The 27,518-nt window shown below is 41.6% G+C and overlaps 1 protein-coding gene across 1 annotated transcript; it reads left to right on the top strand.

Moving 5' to 3' along the window:
• Positions 1-1,869: 1,869 nt before the first annotated feature.
• Positions 1,870-27,296, top strand: RGMB (repulsive guidance molecule BMP co-receptor b). The gene is made up of 3 exons (XM_032213972.1): positions 1,870-2,443; positions 8,804-9,312; positions 23,793-27,296. Exons 1-3 carry the CDS (start codon positions 2,299-2,301, stop codon positions 24,447-24,449), a joined length of 1,311 nt encoding a protein of 436 aa, XP_032069863.1. The 5' UTR covers positions 1,870-2,298; the 3' UTR covers positions 24,450-27,296.
• Positions 27,297-27,518: the final 222 nt, after the last annotated feature.

Here is a 27,518-nt window from a genome sequence, read left to right as displayed (position 1 = left end):
AAAATTAACCCACTGCTTGTATATCTTAAAGAATACATTGAGTTGCTAAAAAGAAAGATGTATAGCAATAGCAGTTAGACTTATATACCGCTTCATAGGGCTTTCAGCCCTCTCTAAGCAGTTTACAGAGTCAGCATATTGCCCCCAACAACAATCCGGGTCCTCACTTTACCCACCTCAGAAGGATGGAAGGCTGAGTCAACCCTGAGCCGATGAGATTTGAACAGCCGAACTGCAGAACTGCAGTCAGCTGAAGTAGCCTGCAGTGCTACATTTAACCACTGCGCCACCTCGGCTCTAAGCATCAAGATGATTCATGAAGATTAGATTCAATTTTACATTTACTGATAAGGAAATAGTTTGCTTCTCTACAAATTCATTGTGCTTCTGACTAGTATCAGTTTAATTACTGGTGAAAAAAAAGTTGCTCTCAAAACTCTAAACTTATTTCAGTAACTCCCTTTTTACTAGCCACCATTCTAACACCCCTAAGGAAATCATTTTTAAAATTCAGATTACCGTAGTTACTTCAGTTTAACCTTTTTGGGTGCCTTGGGGTCAGTTGCTGACTGTAGTTGACTGGACTAACCAATGCAGCTTTTCTTGGCCAGATTTCAGAAGTAATTTGCCATTGCTTTCTCCCTGGAGGTGAGAGTGAGCCCCCCAAGAGTAGATAGCTGGTTTTTTAGGCCTCAGGCAGGACTAGAACTCCCTGTCACCAGCCTAGTGCCTTAACCACAGCAGATTGGTTCTCAATTAACTTGTTTAAGCCACTTTAAAGTTGGCTAAATTGCAAGGTTTACTATTTCCTGAGAATTATCATAAATTGAAAGTAGACATTTGGCTAATGATAAACCACATTATACTAGTCATATAATTTTTGTTACCCTCTGCGACTGATTAAAATAGGCTTGTTCTAATAGCTCAATTATATCCGCATAAAAAATAGATTACAACCCCACTGTAGTGAGTTCTTGAACAATAGGAATGCTGCAATTTTAATTATGAACAAAAGATCTTGCATCATGCAGAATAATGGGAGTCACTTCTAACTGTGCTTTTCTTAATTAAAAACCAGCACGTCAAACTAATGGTTCATGAAGTAGTCACTGAATTAAAAAGAAAAACAAGCCTATTGCTCATAAATTAGGGGTGCCAAATTATTACTACTGATCATTTGCGTATTTGAAAGGCATCCGATCAACACGCCCCCCGCCCAAACAATCCCACTACTACACGCAACCAACCGCACGGTCTGCAGACTTGAGTATCCCGAATTGCAATGAAAGCTTTCCCAGCCTTCTATTTAAAGAGTTCTGTCTGAATTGTGCAGTTTCGTTACCGCGCGAAAAAAATGAGTTAAATCACATGATTTCCCCCTCCCCCCCCAAGCCTCAGTTTCTCTGAGGCCAGCGCTTTATTGGCCGACCGTTCTGCATTTCTTTTTTTTATTTAAGAGCACTGCCCACAACGACGTCCAAGGTCTTTACAGCACTGTCGACCACGGGTGCCTTGACAGAAAGATCCGTTTAACGATTTTTTAAGTTGTCCAGCATGCTCCTCTATACTAGGGGTCTCCAAACCTGGCAACTTTAAGACTTGTGGAGTTCAACTCCCAGAATTGCTGGCTGGAGAATTCTGGGAATTGAAGTCCACAAGTCTTACAAGTTTGAAGGTCTCTGCTCTATACCGTCAATCTTTTTTTTCTTGATGTTGTGTTCCACAATTAATTTAAAAAAGGCGGAGCACAACGGATCCTCTCCCTCTCCAAGCTGCCAGTTGAGGCGGCTCTGCAAGTTCCGGCCGCCTTCTCCTCCTCCAGAGGCCTGCCTTTGTTTTAATTGGACGGCCCCGCTGAGCCAACGGGAGCGTGCCAGGAGGAGCCTCGAGCTCGCGGGGGTGGGAGCGCGGAGCGTGTGCGGAGCCGAGATTGTTTCCAGTGGGCCGGACGGGGTGGCCCATGATTCGCGGTCAGCCTCTGCGGCCGCCGCTCATGGAGTAGCTAGGACGCTCTCGACCGACTGATCTCGTGTGTGTTGTTTTCTCCTTTTGCATCCGGATTCCTTCTCAACTGCTTTTGTGTGTGTGTGTCTCTCTCTCAACGCTTACTTCCCTTGTTGCCTCTCCGCGATGCCGCCCCTTCTGGGCCCTTCTTCCCTTGCGTGGCCTGGCGGCCTCTTTCCACCGTGGTGTTAATCTGCAAGGAGGAAAAAAAGGAAGCGCGAAGGAAGCCCGTGCTCCGGCTCATGCTTCAGCCCCGCCACCCCGCCGGAATCCCAAAGAGCTGCATGGACGGGCATGGGGACAGCGGCCCCTTTCTGCGCCATCGCCTCTGCCGCCGCCGAGGTTGAAGAGCAGCAACGCCGCCCCGGTCGTCAATCGCGCCCCCCGCCTTCGGCCGCCCTCGCCGTGCTGCTCAGCCTCGGGCTGCTTCTACACGCAGGTAATAACCGCCGCTGCCTCTTTTCGAGGGGGGGAAGAGGAAGGGAAGATTCGGGGTGGTTTGAAGGGGGATTTGGAAGCAAATGGACCACGAAGTGGCATGGGGGCGGGGGAGGCGGAGGGATGCCTCGGCGGTCAAAAGTCGGTATTTCGACTTTTTTTGTTCTTATGGAGGGGAAAAAAACGTGATTGTATTGGAAAATATTTTAAAAAGTAAACTTTTTAGAAGAAAGTCTGTCGCTAGGAGCGACGCGGAATCCGCCTGGCTGAAGTTTGGAACAATCCACTTTGGAAGAAAAAGGGGGGGAGGGGGAGAGTTTGGATCATTCAAGGCTTGTTGCGCCTGCTAGAATTTTAAAAAAAATCGCCTTTGTTTTGATCTACAAATCCGGGGAATCGCTCAAGGGCCTTCCCAGCTGTGCAAAAATTGCCCCTTTGGCCGTCTCTTTTTAAAAAGGGGCTTCGGCGTCCGCGGCGCGGAGTCGGCCGGGTTGTGGGGAGGGGGGCGGCGGCTGCGTCGGGGTTTGATTGGCTCTGGGCCCTCCCTGCCTTTGGTGTTTACTGAGTCGGAGCTGGGATCGGGTTTCTCGCTGCCGCTCCCTCCGCGGGCAGGAAGAGAGTCTCGGCTCCCGTGATGTGCTGCTGCCGCCGCCGCCAGTAAAGGATCTCGGGAGGGAAAAGCGAAGCAATCGCGGTGTTGAAAGGCGTCCTTCCAGCCTCTACTACGGGAGTTTTAACACCGATTTGCTTCTGGCGGCTGGAATCCTGCATATTTTCTAATACAGCCTGGCTTCTGAAAATGTTTTGATGAAGTTTGCCCGTCTGTTTATGCGAGGTAGCTTTGTGGGAGAGGACGAACCAGTCTTTTTTCCAGTGATATTCTGAGAGTTTAAGAGTTGCAAAACAACTGGCGAAGTACCAGGTTAAAGAAGGCTTATGGTAACCTCATCGGGTTAGTACAGAGAGGGATCTAAGCGTGGTATAATTTTTGTCTCTTGTTCTCTGTGAATAAAGATTGATCGGTTGCAGCGTTTCAAAGACAAAATTGATAGTTGGGGGGGGGGAATCAAAATGTTTATATATAGTGCAAAAGATTACCAAACATCTGGAATGGTAGTTGTACTTCTTCAGCAAGATGAAGAACAAGAACCGTGCAGTAAAAAAGTCGTTTCAAAATCTATGACTGTATTTAGCCATTCAGCCATAGATTAAGTGTTAATATTTTGAAAATATTAACACTTAGTTTGGATGGATTAGCTTAGCTTTCCTTATTTTTCCCCCCAGGAGAAAAGCAGTGTTAGTTTATGATAGCCAAAGGTCAGGAAGAGTGTGCTAGTAATACATATTATTTAAATAAACTTTATGAAAATCGGAAACAGTGCTCTTCTGACATTTGTAATTTGCAATTCATGTCTTATAATTTAATTTATTGTAGGAATACAGCCTATCCTCCCACTCCCTTTCCTAGTATTTGTGACCAACAGGAAACTTGGTATTTAGGTGTCTATATATTTAAAACATAGACACCCATCTTGTAACAAACTCTGAGCAGATAAATGTTAGCTATGTAGGTGTTTCTATAAGCTGTCCAAGTGGCTTGGAAATCAGAATAAGGAAACACTGTTTAACATATTATACATCTGGATTCTTTGTGAAGGATAAATTTAAACATTACTTAAATAATATTGAACTAAAATATCTGAGGTCACATTACACTACTACATTGCATGCATATGTCTTTTTAATGACAGACATTCAATTCAGTCAATGTGCCTTGGCTTCTGAAAAAGTATAAAAGTCCCATCAAATGAATTTGAGTCCTTTGCCATGACTTTCTTTGTGAACTGGGAGATTAAATCAGGCTCAAATAAACAGGATTGGGAATACAAATTAATCTCGCTATGTTGGTGAACATGAGTGTTGCTTTTGTGAAAAGTTGGATATGAAATTGGATTTCTTAGTCTATGATTTAGAATGATAGACAAAAAATGCATCCTGCATATCATATTTTTATAAAATGAAGGTGAGGAGTATGATAACCATGGGTGCAGTTTGTTCTGAATATAACTTTTCTTAATTTCTTGATATATTCTGTTGTATAGTTTGGTTAGAGAAAAACATTCAAATGCAATTGTAGAAGCAAACCCAACAATTTATCTACAGTTGCATGGTGGTTCAGTTATGGGATTGTAGGAGATTTGAAAAAAAGTATTGCACTATAGCACAGGTTTCAAACTTGCCACTTGACGTTTTGTGATATTTTTTACATTTGTGGAACGGGTGGGCGTGGCCTGCACGTGATGCTTCTGGCCCGTGGGCCACCAGTTCGACACCCCTGAACTACAGCCTTCAACTCTCACATTTTAACCAAAGTATCCATTTACTCCATTTTCAACCTGAGCAACAATTCCTCCCCCCCCCCCCCAGTTATAAAATAACTTTATGAAGAATTCTATTTCCATGTGCCTTTTTGAGTTTAATATGAGTTTGGAAACAATCACATGTCTGGGGAAACCACAATTAAAAATGGGGGTAAATAAAAGTAAATCTAGGAGTTAGGGTATTTAGCTTGATAGAAAATAACTTGCCATCTTTGACTTTGTCATCATTTTTGTTCAAAATATGTGTCGTCTTCCATGAGTATCTCCAAATTGGTCTTTGATATTTTGATTACAGTTTGGAAATAAACCTAGTGTAAATATAATGAATTTTTCAATTACTAAATAAACTTAAAGCAAATCTACCCAACCCAAATTGGTACAGTACTCTTTTTTTGCTAGCTGCTGCATGAATCTCAGGGGATATCATCAGAACACCTGTTAAATGTAAACATAAGTTCATTTCAGTTCAGTTAATATAATTATATAGCATCAGTATTCTTTTGCCCATTATATAGTCTAAATCAGGGGTCTCCAACTTTTTGGCCGTTTCAGCAAGTGCTCCTTGCGAGACGAATTTGCAGAGAGCTGATCTAGTGTCCGCAATGGACAGCAAAGGTAGGGTTAACCCCGGGCACTTCTCTCTGCTAACAGGTGGCCAAGCTAACTGCCTGAAGGACCCCATTCTATCTCTGTGAGTCAAAGCACTGAAGCGGGAGTGGTGTAGGAAACCTCTGCTGGGCTCATCCAGAGAAATGCAAAGATTTCTCTGTGGACCACCGAAACTGGACCACCGGTTGGTGTCCACGGGTCTTAGATGACTAAAAACTCCCAAACAGTGTTTTTGCTTCATTACTGAATATTTCTTAGTAAATACATAAACCAATCAAACTTTTATCATGGTCACAGAATAGCATATTAATTCATAAGCTAAATATATTTAGCTTTTTCTCTGAAAAATGGGAAGTGAGGACACAGATTGGTTGAGGACCAGTAAGGAAGTTAGACAGGGATGTATTTTATCACCATTTTTTTGTTAAATCTGTATCATGAAGTGATCATGCAGAAATTAGACCTGGAACTGCCTTCGTTCGGAGTGAAGATTGGAGGAAGAACCATAAATAGTTTGAGGCATGCATGTGATATCAAACTATTGGCTGAAAAGAAGACCTGGAAAAACTGCTCTGGAAAATCAAAGATGAAAGTGAAAAAGTAGGGTTGAGTCTTAACTTCAGGTAAACAAAGATAATGAAGAACATGAGATGTTAAAAATCAACAAAGAAGAAATTGTATTAGTTTGAGAATTTATTTTCCTTGGATCAAAAAGTTCACAATGGCAGTTCTACTCCTGAAATCAAATGAATTTGATAACCATAGGCCACACTACAGTGGTTAACATGAATAAGATCTGGAAAAGCAGAGATAATTAGACCAATAGTCTTCCCTATAATGATGTATGTATGTGAGAGTTGGACACTAAGAACGGCTGATTGAAGAATTGTACTTTGAACTGTGGTACTGATGTAAATTACTGCATATACCATGGACAGCCAGAACAACCAACATAGAGGTGCTGAATTGCATAAAAGCAGAAACTTCTCTAGAAGCCAAAATCACAACACTATTTCTTGATTTACTTTGGCCATGTCAAATTCAACTGGGGAAGTCAAATTATACTAGTAATGGTTAGTGGATCAACAAGGAGGGTCAAGTAAAGAACTCACTGGCTTGAAACCATCAAAGCTGATATAAAGATGAACATTTAACAACTGAAAGAAGCTATGCTTGACAAGGTAGTATGGAGATCACTTACCTATAAGGTTGCCAAGAGTTGAACAAGACTGAAGAATGGAGAAGGAATTAATAGTATCGTTGGTACATAGATTCGTAGTGATTCTTATTAGAGCAATTTACTTTAAAAATATGAGACAATAAATGCAATAAACTATGTGTTTTGTCACCTATGTGCTTGGTTCTCACTCCATCATAAATCTATTATGAATGAATTAATTAGACTTTACTAACTATACAAAGGCAAACGTTTCCCCTGTCCAGTCATTTCCAACTCTAGGTAGGGGATGGTACTCATCTCTGTTTCCTAGCCAAGGGAGTTAGCGATGTCCAAAGACTTTTCCGTGATCATGTGGCCAACATGAGTATATGCCAAGGCGCATGGAACGCTGTTAAATTTCCACTGAAGTGGTACCTATTTATTTACTCGCTTTTGCATGCTTCCAAATGGGAGCTCACCCTGTTCTGCAGCACTCAGATCTTGAACCAGGCTGTCAGTCTTTAACCACTGAGCGACCAAACCCACATGCTGTCTATATAGTGGATATCAAATGTGGACAATGCAAATAATATGAGTAGTAATTTTCATTGTAATTGTACAAGGCTGGAATTTAGACAAAATGAACCTTACTTTTCAATTTAAGTATTGCAATGTAAATGTTATCAAGGTAAGGTATTATAGACAGTTACTGAAATATGAAGGGGTGATAGAGAAGTTTTTAAGTGCCCTGAAGCCTGTTGGTTTAAAATTGGTACTTAAGACAGGAACTCCAGCCAGCCAGAGTTGAACAAGCTTTTAGTCCCTTTTTTCTTGAACAGAGTTCTGAATTCTCTTCCACTGATTTTCTCAAATGTCTCTCCTGACATTTGTAGAAAGAGTACTTCATTTGGGGATCAAACTGTATTCTTACTGTTCTTAGTATTGCTTTAAGATATTTTTTTAAAACAAAATAATTCTGAGTGGATTTGATAAACACTTGTGCTGATTGGAAATTAATATATTGGAAAATATTTCTAGAATTGGGGAAACTGAAGATATGTCATTCAGTAGTCTGTTGTGCTAGGGCATTGCACAAATAGAAGGATTCAGCTGAAAAGGTGTGTGTTAGTGAATTACATAGAGAGAGATTGGAGGATTTTTTTAAAAAAAAGTTTTATTGTCACTGAATATTTCTGTAATACAGATAAATAGAAGCTAGTAACATCTTGCATTTTTTGATTAATTTAAAAATTGAATTGAATTGTAAATATTTGGTGAAGCAGTACAGACTCCTAAAAAGCTCTACGTTTCAAAGAATAAACTTGGTGTGGCTGTTAAAGGAAGTACAAATAAAGATTGTGTGCTGATAAAACACTGTAAAACCCTTTATACCTCTTCTACGATTACAATCATGTCCTTCCCCCCCCCCCAAAATATTTGGGGTCAGTTAGATTCTGTATTAAAGGCTTTTTTTAAAAAAAACCAATACTTTTGAATATACTGTTAAACTTGTTTACTAAAAAACACGTGATGGGAAACTGGTTCCAATCGGATATATTCAGGATCAGACAAAATCATTCTAGATCAGGGGTGTCAAACTCAATTTCATTGAGGGTCGCATCAGGGCTTTGGTTGATCTGGGGGGGGGGGCTGGCGGTCATTGCCAACTGGGTGGGTGTGGCCAACTGGGTGGGCATGGCCAGCTTGACTCCACTCCCTGGGCATGGCTGACTTGGTGGGCATGGCCATCTTGACACCACTCCCCAAACTGCTGGCATGTTTCCTCTTCGCATTGGGTAGACTGGGCCGAAAACACATGGGTAGGCAAGGCAATGTGGGTTGGCTCCTTACATTTTCCAGGATTGCCCCGTGGGCCAGATTCGGCCTATGGGCCTTGTGTTTGATACCCCTGTTCTAGATTATCTGATTGTCCAACAGTTAGGAGGGATATTGAACATAGATTAAGGATATATTCCTACTTGTCTTTTATTAGGAAGAATTTCTTCAGTAATTGATAGGATTTATTTTTGAATATCCGTAAGATAATTGGCTATTATATATGCACTTAGGGTCCTGCATAGATGGAGATAATTTATTAAATTTGTACGTCACGCCTTCAGTGACTCTATTGTGTTAAAGGGGTTTGGGGTCTTTTCTCAAAGAAGTTAATTATATCAAATGCTAATATTTCCTTGTTCAATCTTCTGCCCAGGTGATTGTCAGCTGCAGACACCATGTCGAATCCAGAAGTGCACTACAGACTTTGTATCCCTAACGTCTCACCTGAACTCAGCTATTGATAGCTTTGATGTGGAGTTTTGCAAAGCCCTCCGGGCCTATTCTGCTTGTACCCAGCGCAATTCCAAAGTCTGCCGTGGCAACCTGGTCTATCACTCTGCTGTGTTGGGGATTGGTGATCTCATGAGCCAGAGAAACTGTTCTAAAGATGGTCCAACATCCTCTACTAATCCTGAAGTTGTTCATGATCCTTGCAATTACAGTGGCCGTCAGGCAACCAGAGATTATCACGGAGGAGAGCAGATTCCCCCTACTTACTTTTTTTGTGGCTTGTTTGGAGATCCCCATCTACGGACCTTTAAGGATCATTTTCAGACATGCAAAGTGGAAGGAGCTTGGCCACTGATAGACAACAACTATCTATCAGTGCAAGTGACAAATGTTCCTGTGGTCCCAGGATCCAGTGCTACTGCAACAAATAAGGTATGCTTTGTGTCAAATGATATCTTTATCACCTAGCTTCAGAAGCTCAGAAATGTTGTGAAGATTAATATTTTTTTTTCATAATACCTGAAACTAATAACTCTTGTGGTGTACAATCTATTGCCAGTGAGAAAAGTGAATTGATTCTTGGCAACTAAAAATGCATAGTTGGCCAGCCCTTCAACTACAATTTGCAACTGATTTGAAAAAGTTTGTTCTTAAGGTACTAGTGTGCATACAATTTTGGAGAAGAGAGTAAGTACTCAAATTTTTGTGTTTGCTTTCAGAATTTTCATGGACAGGATTTTGGTGGTCAATATCTGTTCACATTTTGAAGAACAGTGTAATAGGAGGGGAAGGGTTACAGAGTGGCCTTGGTCATGCATGTGGGTAGGACATGGAGAGGTGAGAGGGATGACCTTCAAAATTTGAATAATTTGAAAGGTGGAAAGAGATGGCCTTCAAAATAATTCCAGACTCAATTGTGGTCAAGGTGAAATTTGCCTGGATTTTGGGTAACTGTAATACTGGACATAAAACTGCTGGCTTGGTTCACTTTAAGTTGGCTTAGTGTGGGTAGTGGTTCCTGAGTATGGAATTTTGGACATGCATTTGTGAAATTCTTGGTGGTTATTCAGATTTCAAGTCCCAGAATTTCATAGTTAGCCAGGCTGTGATCATGTGTTGGCAAAACACTTATGCGCTTTCCCTGATAAATGAAATGCACATTTGCTATAGAACTGCAGAATGCTTTGTTGAAGAAAACTGCTCAATAGAAAATGGTGAAGGATGTAAGGCACTAGAAATAAGGTTTCGATGTGAAGGGTGATGCATTACTTTCACACATGATAAGTCAGAAGGATCTTTTATACATGTATTGACAAAATAAGTAATAAAAGGTTGATTGCTTGTTCCTTTAGTCATTTATCTGTGAGAATGTTACTCATGCAGTGTGTGATATGTTATACATGTACCTGATTCTGAATATGTTTTAATCCAGTGTATTTATTCAGGTGATATGCCTAAACAAGTCTGTACAAGAGATATTCAAATGACATGTTTTATGTGCAGATTTAACACTCAGGTATTTTAGAACTGTGTTCAACAGGTTTACCACCATTAGCTCCAAAGGAGAGAAGGGGCACAACAAAAGGCTGGGCAGTCAAAAATAATAATTTTATCTTTAAAATGAACACTCCAACTGAAACATTAGTAATGCATGAACCTTTGTTTGCAGTTCAAGGAAGATTGTGAACAATGGGATTTGTTTTTTATCCAATCTATCTGAAACAATGCCAGTTTGAAAAGACTGCTATTGAACTAAGTTTAAGTCTTTCTGAGCATTGTTTCCTATCTCCCCAAAGTTGATACTGTTGTGATGGTTGCTGCAGATGGACTTTAGGACACTCACTGTATCAGATAGAGAAGTTGGGGTTTATCATTAGCATCCAAATCTTTGATTCTGAATGGACTGACTGCCTCATTGGAATCCCCCAGAATATGGAGCTAAACAATAATAGGTGTCACTATTTTTTTAATGAAAGAAACCAGCACATCAAAGAAAGTGTCTTTATTTATTGTTGGCTTCACTTTCTTGAAACTGCAACCAATAGGAATATTGCAAAGTGTCTTTTGAATTGCTGTCTTTGTAACTCCTATTGGGAGAAACTTGTTTTTTCCATATATTTCCTCTTTTTCCCATGGACTGAATCTTTCATCTCGGGTATAATTGAATAAAGTAGGCACTTTCTTCAGTGGTGTTTGCCCTTTAAAAAGACTTGGAAAGCCAGTATCTTTTACAAATCTCCTGTGGCAGAAAATGCAGGAAGTAAAAATAATGAGAGGCTGTACCGTTCATGATCTGAAACTGCCTGTTCAGCAGTCTGCCTTGCTGTGTGTTGAGAGCATAGACGGATATGCCAGCTAGACAGACCTGTTCCTGAAGTTCCATCTATTGGCATGTCAGGTCAATTACATAAGAAACTTGGAACAGTAAAATACACAGTGTGTGATTGAACACAACAGGGAAAGGTTTATGCATTAAAATGAATTGCATAATTTGTGCACCTGTTCTTTCTTTTGTCATTCCATTCTTGTTCATAAATTGTTGATATGCTGATAACCTAATTCTTAATATTAGCAATTGGCTAGTCTGCAGTAACATCACATTGACCTGTACAGATAGAGATGTTGAAGCAGGGAGAACTGTTACATTGGTATTCTGAGTTTTATGAGCCATTTTTGTTAAATGTAACTGCTGAAGTGTTTTAATACACTTAGTGAAAGGGAAGTTGTGCTGTATACATTGTCTTGCTGCTCACACAATATTTGCCCTAGGCTTTTAGTTCAGTATCTACAGGAGCTGTTTCAATATGAATGTATTCTAGGCATTCTACAAAATTAGGATGCTTGCATGTTAAGGAAACCACCAGATATTGCCCTGAATAAGTATAAAGGACATCTAAAGGACATTTTACTTTACATAAAAAGGGTGATAGTGCTGTGGTAATATTTATTTTACCTATAGGTGAAATCATTTGAGGCATTTTCAGAAGATCGGTGAAGAATCTTCATTTATTAGTAGGAGAGTAAGATGCAGATACATTCCTTGATGCCACCTAGTGAGTTGGGACTTCAGCCTTACACGTTAAGTGTAGAATGCAAACATTTCTATTGTGGATTATCCCTGGAGGCGTAGAATTTAGCCAGGTGTACCTTACTGGTGAGCTGCAGAATCAATTGGAAGAGATGTATTAAAAATGAATGAATAGAAGCAAAGTAGTTTAGGAAGAGAGTTGGCAGGAGGGGAGGTGAAATGTTTAACAAAAGTATTGATGTTTTAAATGCACAGCAATATCATCTATTAATAATAAATGGTGTGGTATAGAGCAAATGTGCCAGAGTAAGTTATTGCAGTTTATGGATTAGGTCAGAGAAACAAGTAAGCAATGCAGATGGTGTTTGGAGGTTCAGAGACTTTCAAAAAGCATTTTCATGATCATGCTCAGAGGGTGAGGGGGTATGTACTGAAAGGTTTCATTTCAAGAAACCTTTAAAGGAGGAATAATTGACAGAGCAACCCAATATGCAGCTAGATGGGATCTTTCTCTGGGGGGAAATCAGCTGAGTTCTGATAATATTAGTGTCCATGAAGAAATGCATTTGCTATTCTTCTGTAACACTTTTGCAGTAATGTGCAATATATGTGCATATAGAACTATCTCTAGTTGGGTTGATTGACAGTTAGCACTTTAAAAGGAACATTACAAACCTGTATGCGTTTACTCTGAAGCCAAGTCTCACTGAATTCACTGATTGGATTCCCAGATAAATGAGTGTAAAATTGCAATCCAAGAATAGTAAATTCTTTCTTTTCACAGCAAAAGACCAAATAGTAAGGTTGTAAATTGACCGTCTTTAAATCTCTACAGGTGAAGAATGACTTCTTGTCAAGTTATCATGTATAGAGTGAGATTGTCCTGTCTTTTCTCTATTTGAAATAATATTAATAAAAAATTATAAAGGCAAAGCAGAGTAGAACTCTGTGGAATGAGACTGTGAAGAATCAGCTGTCAGGGTTCCAAGTAACAACCCCAACAACAGAAAACTCTGAGGCTTGGATTTCCTCAAAGTTACATTTTATTTTATTAGAGATGTCCTATTGGCATATCTGGGGAAACCTGAATCTGAAAGTTTCCAGGTTTTCTCCACCCAAAAGAAAGTTCAAGTTCTGCCCAGCATCCACATGTCCATCACATGATCCAATCAGGCACCATCCAAAACTGGAGATACCTCCCAGTCACGTCATCGAAGGTTCAGGGCAAGATGGCCTTGACTTTCTGAGAAAGAATGTCATTTTGACTATATCACCCCCACTCTATATAATCCCACCTCCCATTTTTCCACAGTAGAACATGTGGCAGGCCTGAAGGCCCAAATGTAAAAGATGGCTTCCAGGTCTGGCATCAGCAGCCTTATGTTGAAGATCTCCAAAACATTGGAGAAGCCCAGGGAATCAGAGCAAAGGATCATTTGCTCCAGAAAAAATTCTTTCTCTATGAATAAATACCTATATCCAAGAATAATTGCTGTCCTTTTATTAGTGTTCCTTGAATTGTCTCACATTTTCTGGGATAATTTAGATGCATTCTTATTTCTTCAGTATAACAGTAAATTGTTATACTGAAGAAAGAGTATCAAGACAGATAACACGTGAACGTCCTATTGGGATTATGGTGGAATACATGTGAGACACTGTCTGAAAGATAGATGGTGCTAGTAGAAACTACTAAGCTAGTTGTCAAAAGAAAGAAGCGGGACTAAGATGAGAAAACCCAGAGGATTTCTGGGGAAGAAGATTTAGGTCCTCCAAGCATTTATGTTCCAGGATTCAGCATCTGGAAGAAGCTCATGTTAATTTTGCACATGCTTGGGAGAGAAGGACCATTGGATTTACCTGAAGGGTCGTTTTCAGGGTGCTGCGAAAGAGAGTCCAAGCAAGGGTTAAATACAGCCAAACTGCCCAGAACTGAATTGAAACTTTAAGCCACGCCTCTGGTGCTGAATATCTCCAGATTTTTCAATGAAGACATGGAACTGTTGCGCGCTGAGAAGTCCAACATCAAATCAACCACAAACAGAACAGGAACAAGTCCAACCGGAACATCCAAGAAAAAAAAAACATGATAACAACGGAGCCAGACCCCAGGGTGGGGTGGACACACCTTTGCAGTTCCCTGAAAACGACCCTTCCGGTAAGTCCAATGGTCCTTTTCCAGGGCACTGCTCAGGAGAGTCCAAGCAATGGACATATCCAAGCTAAATGTCACTGGGGCGGGAAGCAGAAGCAGACAGGGTCTCTCCGCTGGAATGAGTACCCTGCAGCACACGCATCCCAAAGGCTGCTTCCGCTGAAGCAAACTTGTCCAACTTGTAATTCCGCACAAACGGAGATAAGGAAGTCCATGTGGCTGCTCTGCAAATCTCCTCGATGGGAACCTGAGTTGCCCAGGCCGCGGTGGTAGCAGCACTTCTGGTCGAATGCGCTATGATGTGACTGGGTACCGGCTGAGACTGCAGAACATGAGTGAGGGCAATGCAGGCCCTAAGCCACCCGTCAATTGTAGACAAGGAAACCTTCTTGCCCTGAGACGACGGCTGGAAGGATACAAATAGCGACTCAGAATGACGAAAACCAGCCGTACGCTTGATGTACATGCGTAGCATCCTGCGTAAATCCAGCTTGTGCCAGCACTTCTCACGAGGATCCCTCAGATGCGGACAGAAGTCGGGAAGGATGACCTCCTGGGCTCGGTGGAACCAGGAGTTAATTTTAGGCATGAAAGAAGGATCCAGTCTAAGGACCACTCTGTCCTGGTGAAACAAATACAAGTCCTCACGAACAGACAAGGCAGCCAGCTCAGAGATATGTCTGCCCGAAGTGATGGCAATGAGAAAAACCACCTGCCCTGAGCTGCGGAAATGAGCCCCCCAACCGTACAGACTGGCATCCGTCGTGATGGTGAGCTGGCTCAGCTCCTTGAATGGAGACCCCTTCTTCAGGGCAGGAGACAACCACCACCTGAGCGAGCGACGCACCATCACAGAGACCGGTATGAGCCTTGGCGAGCTGCTCTCGATGCCCTTTGATAAGGAAGGAGGAGCCACTGGAGGTGACGAGAGTGAAGATGTGCCCACGGAATGATGGACAGGCATGAAATCATCTTGCCCAGGAGTTGCGATAGCTGAACGATCTTGGCACGAGGTGATTGCCAAACCTACATGACCATCTCCCTGAGGCTTGCCACCTGCCCCGGCGAAAGGAAGACCTGGCAGGCGACGGTGTCAATGACGGCCCCTAGATGCTGAAGCCTGGTTGTTGGGTGAAGGTGGCGTTCCAAGTTGCTGGAAAACCCGTGAGTCTGAAGAACATGCATCATGTAATGCAGATCCCTGACCGCCTGCTGGAGGGATGACGACTGGGTGAGCACATCATAGAGGTAGCATCGTTGAGGTAGCAGTGCAGCCACACCAGGCGCAACCTGAGGAAAGCCGCCACAGCTGCGAGGACCTTCGTGAAAGTCCTGGAGGCCGATGATAGGCAGAACAGCAGGGCCTGGTACTGGTAGTGCTGACTGGCGTAAGTGAACCTCAGGTATCTGTGGTGGGCTTTGTGGATAGGTATGTGGAGGTAGGCCTCTTTTAGGCCTATGGAGGTCAAGATGTCTCCCGGCCTGATGCAGCCCAGGATAGATTGGAGGGACTGCATCTTGAACGTCTGATAGGTGATATGATAATTTAACCTCTTTAGATCTAGGATCCCCCTCCATCCTCCGGAGTTCTTAGGGACCAGAAACAGGATGGAGTAGAACCCTGTCCCCTCCTGACCAGGTGGAACCGGCTCTTATCGCCCTGATATCCCTGAGATGTCTTACTTCCTATTCCATGAGAGACCTTTTGACTGGACACGAAGTAATGGGACACCTGATGAAATGATAGGGAGGAAGAGATAGGGACTCTAGGGTGAGACCCAGCCGGATCGTTTGTAATACCCACTGGTCTGACATGACAATAGCAATAGCAGTTAGACTTATATACCGCTTCATAGGGCTTTCAGCCCTCTCTAAGTGGTTTACAAAGTCAGCACATTGCCCCCCAACAATCCGGGTCCTCATTTTATTGGAAGGCTGAGTCAACCCTGAGCCGGTGAGATTTGAACAGCTGAACTGTAGAACTGCAGTCAGCTGAAGTAGCCTGCAGTGCTGCATTTAACCACTGCGCCACCTTGGCTCCTGCTCCCATTGGGCGCAGAACAATTGGAGGTGCCCTCCTATGGGAGCTGACTCCCGACAGTCACTTATACTTTCTGAAAGGCCGGGAACCAGAACCCCCCCCCCCAAAAGGGACGTCTGGAGTAATACTGTTGGCAACCCCTGTCCCGAAAGGACTGACGGTCCTGGGACCTGTCCGCCTGCTGGTTGAATGGCCGATGTGACAGAGCAGAACTGGACGAAGATTCCGTGTTCCGAAAGGACTGCCTCCTGTAGGAGTAGAAGCCCTTCTTGTCGGATTTCTTAGAAACCGACGGCAACACCTTTTTGTCCTTATTTTCCACTAGGACTGGATCCAGGACCTCCCCAAAAAGCTTTACCCCTTTGAAAGGGGCAGAAACCAACTTCCACTTGGAACGAATGTCTACGTTCCAGTGCCTCAGCCACAAGAGACGTCTGGTGGTAACATTTGAAGCCAGGGCCTGAGAAGCGAACTTAGCCGCACTGAGGGTAGCATCGGCTATATACTCAGTGGCCGCCATGATTTTGTTAATCTCCTGCCTCAACTTGGTATCCTTAACCGGAACCCTCTCCATTAACTGCCTCAACCAGAGGAGAGCGGCCCTGGAAAGAAAGGAAGCCGAGGCGGACGTCTTAATTGCTCATGCAGCAGCTGGTGCGTTTTATGATAGGCATTCTCGGATTTCTTATCCTCAGCTTTAAGACCCTCTAACAGATCAGGCGGAAGCACTGACACTGAGGTGAGGGCCGCTACCAGAGGATTGATAGGTGGCAAATCCTCCAGGCTGGCATCCACAGTGTACAGTTTCTTATCATTGCTAGAGGGGGTAGCCATGGTAGCTGGCTGGCCCATTGTTTCTGAACCAAATTAAGAAACATTTTGGGAATAGGAATGATCTCCTGGATCGAGACAGGTTCCTCAAACAAATCCCCAGAAAATTCTTCCAGTTCAGCAGGATCCTGAATGGGTGGGATGGATCCCATACGGGTAACCAGTTTGGCCTTGTCCAAAATGGTTTGAAATTGGCAGTGTTAAATAGCCCCGAAGAAGTGGGCTTTTGAGCCGAGCACCTTCCTCCCCCGAGAATTCAGCCTCCTGAACAGGAAGAATATCCTCCCCCTCCTCCCAGTCCAAATCCATGGAACCCGAATATGAATGGGGTGAATGCAAGGTACGTGGAGGAGATGCGACCACGGGAACTGGCTGGGGCTCTAGATGCTTAGTCTTGCGGGTGCGTGCGCCCTTGTGCAACATGCCCACTTCAATGCCCTGGGAAATGGCCCCATTAATAACTTCTTGCATCTCCACTGAAATGTCAGGCCCAAGATCCTCCATGGGGTGAGCCCTAGGTTTGGGCCTGGGAGGTGGATGTTGAGGGGCCAAGGGACACGGGGCAGGGCCTTCCTCCAGATCCGAAGGGCAAGCGAAAAGATCAGCCTGATCTACCATCGAAGGCCCTGGTGATACAGCCCTGACATGGAAGCCGTGGGGGAAAACTCCCGGCCCTCATCCTCGCTGTCTGAAACAGGCCTTGGCTGGGCCTGAGGAAACTCCATGGCGGGCTCCTCAGGAGACACCGATTGGGAGGATTGTGCTTGGTCCTGGGCCTTGGAGAATTGCTTCTCAAGGGCCTTTTGGCGACGCAAGGTGTCCTTGTCTGGCCCTGATCCCTGCTTAGGCCCGGGCCTGGAGTATGGTTTGGAGCCCCTGATGGCCTCCCTGCAGCCATGCCAGCCTGCCTGGAGAAAGCCCTGGAGGGACCCCCTGTCTGGGTGGAATCCTCGGGAATCTGCTCAGCCATATAGTAAACTGTGGCCAAATGATAATCAGGGTTACCTCCACTCACCACCTTGCAAAAGCCCTGCAGACCAACAGACGCTCCAAAGAGACGTGGGGGTGGTGTCGCAGCACCAATATCCAGCAGTTGGAATAAAGCGTGAGCGTTAACAGCTCCCAGCGCCGCAGGAATGAAGACTTGTGGCCAGCGGCCCCAATCCTTGCCGCTCAGGTGGAAGGGACACACGCCAAATTGCCAGCCAGGCCAGACAAAGAATGGCTCCTCACGGCTCCTGCTGTGAACCAGGCTGCAGGCAGCTGCGGCACAAGGTTTAAAGTAGAAACCAAAACTGCAAATAGCTCCAAAATGGCAGCCGGAAGAGAACTAACTACTTTAAAAGTTGCCGCCAAGTAATCCGGAGGTCTGAGGCACCGCACCTGCATGCTGGCCACCCAAGGCACGGCCGCCAACCACAAGAGCCTCAGCGGGGCTTTCCCCCACCCAGCTGGGGTCGCAACAGCGCTGGTGTCAGAACTCCGACCCGCGCGCTTGCCCCAGCAGCTGCCTGTGATCCAAGCGGCTCCTGGGTGTTAATCAGGACGCTGGAGGAACGAGAGTGAGCCCAGAGTGTAAACGAACGAAAGTTTAAATACACTCACTCAGCCTGTTCACACCCTAAACTAAGCAATAATCACAATAAAAAGTTCAAGAGAGTCCGAGCTAAGTAATAGAAATGAAGAGAAACTCTTAAGCGCGTCCTACTGGGCTAGCTGAATTAAAAAAATCTGGAGATATTTAGCACCAGAGGCATGGCTTAAAGTTTCAATTCAGTTCTGGGCAGTTTGGCTGTATTTAACCCTTACTTGGACTCTCTTGAGCAGCGCCCTGAAAAATGTGGTTGCTGTTTTTTAATACATTGGGGTAGTTTTAAGTTTAGTTTCTCGTGTTTTCTCTAGCAGGATCATGGGAAAAAATCAAGAGAGAGAGAAAAGCAAAGGTTAGTTGAGAAGAGTAAGAGAATGCTATTTTCAGGAGGGGAAAACATCTAAGCAAATGTTCTCTACATATCCACCTTACTGTTTACGAAGTCATATATTTTAAAGATTACTTTATTCCTTTCCTAGGTCTCTAGTACTATATTAAAATTCAGAATGCCCCCTTCCCCCCCCCTCTCTCTCCCTCCCTCCCTTCCTCCCAGGATTAAGTGTTTTGCTCTAAGGTACATATTTATTCTATATTGCTGTGTTTCTTCAATCAAATGCATCTAAGCTGTTTATAAGCTTACGGAACAACGTCATTCTAACAAAATAACTAGATTTTGTAATCTGTTTCCTATATTCCACCTAACTTCTCAGAAACCTTGAGAATTGCCCCTCAAAATAAAAGGAAGTGACTGCCCCTTCCAAATTTGACCAAAGAACTCCACATAGCTGTTAGAACTTGAACTTTGAACTTCATGTTCTTTCATTTTTAATATAAGCTGTCAATTAAAGGTCAAATATTCATGTAGGAAAGGCATCACACAATATTTTTATCAGATACTATCAAGAACATTTAAGCATTCTTCAGCTTTTACTACATTCGGGATTTTCTCCCTCCTTTATCATTCTTCTTCTCCTACCCCGTACTTGTTTTAGCTCCACATATTCCCCCTTGTGCCACGAGATTGGAATTTTCCAGCAATTTCTTCTGTGCAAATCACTTACGAGGTTTAGCTGCTTTTGCCCAGCTGGTCTTCACTCTCTCAAATGCATAGCCACAGGCCATCACCAGGACTGTGCGGCCTTGAAAGGAAACACATGTTTACATTGTCTGGTTCTGAGCAAGAATTGAGTGCTCTCAATTCTACCAGAGAACCATAATTTCTTTTTGAATAATGTTAGAGTCACCTCACAATCTCTCAGGAAACCATTCTTTGGAGAGGATTTCACTAGTTATTGATTGGATAAGCCATTCTTCCCTTGATTTCTCTCAGGAAGAGAAGGAGAGAATCAGGTAATACAATAAAGCTGTGAATGAAAATATGCTATGAACGAGCAGCTACTTTTAGTGGCTGAAAAACTCCAGTCTCCAGCAGCATAGACATGGGATCCACTTTGTAATTAAACTAATGCTGCTTAGCAGAAAAAGCTAGCAGCCAAAGGAAAATAAGAATCCTGAGCAAGTTCACTCATACCTAAAGAGATCAGTTATACAGATTATGATTAGAGCTCTCCTTTCCTTCTTCTGATCCCTTCAGCCTCACCATCTTGCCACAAGTCTAATTGCCATAATTCTCCCCACTAATGTCACTTTGAGCTATGTACTCTTCCATTTCATAGAATGATTGTAGTTTTGTTGTCAAAACAGCTGATTCCCGTATTTTAACAAGCTGCATTTAAAGGCCTGAGATGGAAAATTTAAAGCAAGCCCCCAAAGAGTAAGCATAGCTGCTTCCAATGACTATTTAACATTGGAGGGGCAACCCTGTAGTATTAGGCCAAATTTCATTTTTCTACATACTACACCAACTCTTGCCACATCAAATGGCAGGTTTCCCTGGCATCCAGCAGACAGCTTAGCAATGTAATTCCCAGATTCCCCTTGCTAGGACAAGCTTTGGAATATGATCCATGTCTTGAGGACAATGGGGAAAGCCATCCATAAAACTCACTTCCCTTACTATGTGTATGTTTTGAGTTTCTGAGAGACGACATGATCTCATATATTCAATGCACAATTGTTCTGGCTCTCTCTCATTTTTTTTCCTGTAGCTCATGGGCCATTCAGAGGACAATAGTTCCCTATCTCTGATCTTTAAAAAAAAAATCAAAGTGATCTCTTTTGAATTCTGTTCTTATTATCATATCGCAAATATACCGTTTCTCCCAAAATAAGACCTCCCTGTATAATGAGCCCTATCAGACTTTTGAGCACATGCGCTAAAATAAGCCCGAAAATATTGCAACACAGCAGCAACCATGAGATGACCATGCTCGTCACCTCCTGCACCTCAAAAATAATAAGAGCTCTCTGAAAATAAGGCCAAGTGCTTATTTTGGGGGTCAAAAGAAAATAAGACCCGCCTGTCTTATTTTGGGGAAAACACGGTATCATTATCCAAAATAAGGCCTGCATAAGACATTCAACTACATTGGTGCTATAGTATTCTAGGACCCATGCCAAATAGTTTGCTTTCTGCTTGCCACAAATGGAGCTGTTCCTCTCAATGTATCTCTAAAGGCACATGTTGCCCATTAAAATTCAATAAACTTTTCCAATATTTTATAACAAGGGATTGCTAAATAAAGGGATGTGATATTAGAAAGAGATGGCAATATATTGCAGTGCAATGCTTTCAGTTGAACACTCTTTTATGATCTCATTCATCCATTGTCTTCAGTATTGGCAAAGGAACCACAAGGAAGATTACAAAAAGTTATTTTTTCCAAACATTATCTGGCTTTCTAAACAAACAGAAGCTATCATTTTTATGTTCTGTTGAAGCCTGTTTCAGTAAAAATTTCAGTAATTTACATGTTCAAAGACCTAACTTTAGTACCGATACATTCACTTTACTTTTTTCACATAAATAGTATTTGTATATCAACTGCTACATTTCATAATGCAAACTAATTTAAATGAATGTTTTCAATCATGAGTTCAACTGAGTCACATTTTTTTTACTACATGATCAGAACTGCAAGGAAATTTGTTTCCATGCCAGTGAGAATTCCCATACTTCAAGAATTTCAGGCATGTTAAAACTTCCTCTCAATGGGTAATGCTAAATCCAAGAGGTGGGGGGAGGGAGGGAGGGAGCATGGGAAGAATTCAAATCAAATCCCAGAGATGGCAGATTGAGAACTGCTGCTATAGAAATAATATGTGGAAAATTGTATCCATTTACAAAGTGCAAACGCAAACACACTTGTGCATGAAAGTATGACATCTTTCTTTCAAGAAGCACATTCCTCTACTTGCAACAGATCAGTTCCAAAACACAAAATTTGTGTTTAATAAGAGCAAAAGTAGATGATTAACATGTAGGTATTGTTGATGTCAAAGGTAACTTTCTGGCAAGTACTCATTATTATACTATCTATTCCCAAAGTAAACACTGACTATTCATCTCATTTAAAGCTATCTGCCTTTGGTGTCTGGAATTGTGAGAATTGATAGCAAGACATCTGAAAGACCTTAGATGACATAGAAAGGGGACATTTTGTTTAAATGGTTTGCTTGAATTTCTCCTTTCTTTAGGGTTTTGGCTAAGTATGAGTTGGGTAGCTGTAAGAAACTAAACTTATGAATGAATAAAAACATTCCTATTTTGACCCCCATTCTCTTCAGTGTATCATTTCAGATCAGCTCTATAGTACAGGAGCCTATGGTGGAAATAGACAGTGTATTGCTTTAGACTGCATTCCAACAATCTTGCTGTTAGTCATTTTGCTAAAGTTAAGCGGAATTGAATCCAAAACATTTGGAAAACACCGTTGCCTGTTTTAGGATAAAGATTTTTAGACTACATTTATCTTTATTATGGTATGTTAAGGCTTAATAAAAATGAGCCACTAGGAGAAGTGTCCTGGGCTAAAGTTAGTGAATAATAAATTCAATAAAATAAAGATTAAAATATTATTTGTCTTGCATTGACCAGTACCTTTGAAGAAAAATGTGAAATTGTTAGCAGATGAGCACATTTATTTCTTTGCCATCCTCTTTTTTTCCTCCCCTCTCCCAACCATAGAATAACTGTTCAGCTGCTCTGAACTCTGTATCCATAAATATCCACTGTCTCATCTAGTGAGTCTTTTGAAAACAAAACAAAATCCATTTTGATTAATTCTAAAATATTACTAAAGTTTTGTGGATGAATTTTATATGCATACCATTCTGGATATTTTTCATTCTCAATTTTTCTTCAACTTGCCATTTTTTAAATAATTGAAGACTTTGTACAGGAGATTTGCTGCTAAAGTTTGGTGACAAATGAAGAAAGAACTATAAGGCCTCATAGCGTTGCATAACCTGTTTATTTGCCTGAAAAATGCCTGTATTATGTAGACAGCAACTCACCAATATAGTTGCTTAAGCCACTGATCAGGTGATTGGTACTATAATAGTTACGATTTATAGTATGGATAATTTAAATATTGAGCCATATTTTTTGTCACATTGGTTTGGAATAATTCTGAAGAGATACTTGCAGTCCACTAAGATAAGAGTGCTTATTTCCATTAGATCTTATGAATATGATGTATTCTGAAATGGAGTAAATTTATCATTATGTACATTGAAGACACTTGTGATTCTGCACTACCTTCATTATTGGTATTTGGCTGGAAACACCAGCACAGAATTAACCATCTTGTCCCTACTTTTACTCTTAAGGAGCCCTACTTTTTAAGTAGCAAAGTTCTCCCTAAGAGGTTTAGCTGTTTTAAATAGTAGCATGATGGACTTCTTGTAACTTTGAGGATAAAGTAGTTGTGCTATAATGATTTGGAAATGTTGCACTCTGTGAATTGACAAACTTGTTCCTGAAATTTGTATAATTACATTCCTCTATTTTTAACAATAGATGCTCATCTTTAGGACTTCTTAATAGCAATTAAACTTACATACCGCTTCACAGCGCTTTACGGCCCTCTCTAAGAGGTTTACAGAGTCAGTCTATTGCCCCCAACAATTTGGGTCCTCATTTTACCCACCTTGGAAGTATGGAAGGCTGAGTCAACCTTGAGCCTGGTGAGATTCGAACTGCCAAATTTCAGTTAGCGGGCAGTCAGCAGAAGTAGCCTGCAGTACTGCATTTTAACCACTGCGCTACGGTGGCCCAGAATTTATATATTCTATGATTATACTGCTGAACTGTCATGTGATGCGCCCCGTTATAACTCTCTTGTTTCTTTTGTTTTCCCCGCAGATTACAATTATCTTTAAATCCTACCAAGACTGTACAGACCAGAAGGTGTATCAGGCAGTAACCGATGATTTGCCAGCAGCTTTTGTAGATGGCACAACTAGTGGTGGAGATGGGGACCCCAAAAGCTTGCGTATTGTGGAAAGAGTGAGTGGCAAATACGTGGAAATGCATGCTAGATACATTGGAACTACCGTGTTTGTGCGACAGCTTGGCCGTTACTTAACACTATCCATTCGCATGCCAGAAGAGCTAGCCCTGGCTTATGAGGAGAGCCAGGACCTGCAGCTCTGTGTGAACGGCTGCCCTTCCAGTGAACGCATTGATGACAGCGGGCATCTTCCTTTACCAGTGAAGGGGCATCTTCTTCCATCTGGTGCTTCAAGTCACACCCGTTCTATATATACACTGGAGAGTGCAACCACCAAGTGCCATGAGAAGATGCTGCTGAAGGACATCTATTTTCATTCTTGTGTGTTTGATTTACTCACCACCGGTGATGCCAATTTCACAGCTGCTGCACACAGTGCCTTGCAGGATGTTGAGGCGCTGCATCCGAGAAAGGAGAGATGGCACATCTTCCCCAACAATGAGGGCAGTGTTCAGAGGGGAGAATTTGGACTTGGACTTGTAGGCTTTCTGCTTCTTGTGTTTTTGTAGGATCCTCCCCTATTTGGTGGTTGTTGTAGAGAACAAAGTTTTAAAATATATATTGTCATAATATATTAAGAACATATATGTATATACCGTGTATATGAAGGGATGCTTTTTTGTCCTGGGAGATCCAGAGGATTGTATATAATTGTGTTATCCTTTTTCTTACGTACGTTGGATGTAATATTCTTTTGATTGTAATATTTTTTTGCTTTGCAGTTGGTGAAACATTTTATAATGTCCTCTCATCAGGACCTAATAGAAAGCACTTTATTTTTTTATATATTAACTATTTATGTGTATCTAGGTACAATGTAAAGCATATATCCATCTGTACATATATCATACCCAGTATGCCCTCTAGGTATTGCCTAGCTTAATTCATACACTTATAAGTTTTATTTGATTCCTTTTCATTATTTTTTGCCATTCTTTTGGCCAGTTATGGCAACATAAGAATCTAGCTAGGTAGATAATGTAGACCTAGGTCTAAGACAAGCCTAGGGCTTACATTGGACCCTGGGCCAGTAGCCTCCATTTCATAGGAATGCAGCAATTATTTGCCATCAGCCCTCAGAATTAGTGCATTCACAACTGCATCTTATTGTTTACTGATGCAGCAAATCTCTGCTTCCTTCAAAGAATTGCTCTTTAAGATTAAAAATTGTACATGGGTTCTAATATACAAGTTTTGTATACAATATTTTGTATACAAAATATAGGTTTTCTATGAATTTTGCGAAGGACACACATAAGAAAGTGGTGTCTCTCTTCTTTCCAGATGTATATGAATGAGGCCTAACGACTTTCCAAAACTTTTTGGGGCGGGCTAGGACTCAAATCTTTTTCATATCTATATGGATGTCTTCAAGTGGTTTGTATTAAATGTTGTACCCTAAGATAGTGGTAGGCCTTACTTGCTTACAACAACAACAAAAAAACATAAAAATGGTTAATGAGCATAATTTTTGAATTGTCTGAAAAGACAGGTAGAAAATTAAGAAAATGGATATTGCTCAGGAGGTTAGGACTACTTGATTACCATTCCTTTGTCAATTTTAGTAAGTTGCTCAACTGCAAGACTTTCTGCATTGGTCTAAGTACAAACATACACATAACCAGTGTAAAAGACTGGCAGATTTATTGTAACATCAGTTTTGATAGACTACAATCTTATATAGTGCATCTGTGATACAAGCTGCAGCCAGTAAGAACTTAACACAATTAAAACTTTTGGGTGCCCAAATGCCCTTTTGGTTTTTTTTTCCCTTTTGTGTAACTGAGGAGACTGCAAGTGTTCATACTTACAGTGTTTTATTTCCTGTGTGAAAATAGCTCCTTCTAACACTTGCACTTAGATCCTTAAAATATACTCCAGGCACAGAGAAATCTATATAAAACATTCACTGCCAGCTGAACAAAAGCATTTTTTTTTACTCTTCTTAGCAGAACATCATTTACTATGCTAGCAACTAGGCTGACAACAAGCCTACTTCAGACCATTTCAGGTTAAAAGTGATTTAAGGATTGCTGGAGTTTCAGCTTGCTAAAAACACTCCGCTTTAGCTACACTTAATGAAGAGCAATCAGCAAAACCAGGCATTAGGAAGGCATGGTGGTTCCTTGGACTGTGTAATGGTACATGCTCCTTTGGAAATGGGTTGCTATGTTTCAAGTAGGGATTTTACCCAGCATTTGAGACTGGAAGAGTCAAAGATTGAAGCTGCCACCATTATCCTGTCTTTGGATTTAGTCCCGTTGTCCTTCCACGTGCTCAGTATCTATCATTGAAGTGGAAAAACATTGGTTTGTAATAATGATTAGAATTGTATCCTAGTTATGCACATACTTCTAACTTGCTTGGCTTGGATTCATGACATGCAAATTCTTGTTAAGCTTGAGTAAATCCTCCCTGTCTGCTTTAAAGTGACAGCACCATAATAGTATAAACTTGTACTTAAAGTCACCAAATACAAGCAAAATTGCTTGCTAGTTTGTATATTCAAAATGTGCCTGATGTCAGAGTGTTAGGATGAACCTAAGGTTCAGTTTTTGTGGCTCAAGTAAATGACAATTTTTTCAGCTACAAAATGTTTTAAAATTCTGCCTTTGGTCAGTTGTTAAGGCAATAAGGCAACAGAATATGAAGCCAATCTTATTGTATTTCTTCCCCTGTCCCCTTTCCAGTCTTGTATGGAGAGAGACATGATGGTCTTAGAATAGTTGAATTTTTTCATATTTTTATGTGCCAAGTGAAAAGGTATTTGTGGAAGAAGTCTGGTTAGACAAGTCTAGAGTTGTAGCTACAATGTAAGCCCATTGTAAACAACAGGTGTATGCTAATTTTCTGCATTCCCAAAATGTGCATACATGCATGCACTGACAAAGATACATAACAAATAACTAAAAACTATGAAATACAGAAATGAATCCTATTTTGGAAAAATTAGTATTGGGAATGCTTTTTTGTTTCTTGTCCTACGGTGCGATTTCTTAAGAAAAAGTTATTCGCACATATTGGTTTTTAACAGTCCACCATAGCCAAAATAACTTTAGTTAATGCCAAACATATAGATGTTTGAAGTTAATGAGTGGTCTCTGGGAGAAAATATATACTTAGAGGGAACACTGGTTTTCACAGATACACTCCAACTGTCTCTTTCTTTTAGAAGGCTTCAGACTTATGATTGAGAAAAAGCAAAACCCACAGTATGCCCAATATTTTGCAAACCGTTTTAGATGTGCTTCATGGCTATACTATTAAGTATATGTTTGTGTGAAAAAGAAAAGTGACCGTGCAGTGTATACTTTAAATTATGATAGAATAATAAAGTTACATATCATGCTGTGGAATGTTTGTGCCATTACTGACCCCTGCTGGTTGCCAGTATATAATAATTGACGACTAGTAATGTAACTAAAGGTGTGTTTCAATCAAATCCAACCAATCTCCAAATTTTGAGAGGAAAATGGAGGCCTGAAACCAAAGCAACAGCTTATCGAGAGGAGACTAAAGCCCCACAGAGCAATTAAGTGAACAGTGAAGCTTCATGAATAATGTAATGGTTTGGGGTG

Source organism: Thamnophis elegans, chromosome 3 (genome assembly GCF_009769535.1).
Source record: "Thamnophis elegans isolate rThaEle1 chromosome 3, rThaEle1.pri, whole genome shotgun sequence".
In the NCBI taxonomy this organism is placed as follows: Eukaryota; Metazoa; Chordata; class Lepidosauria; order Squamata; family Colubridae; genus Thamnophis; species Thamnophis elegans.
This window is presented reverse-complemented; position numbering and strand designations above follow the sequence as displayed.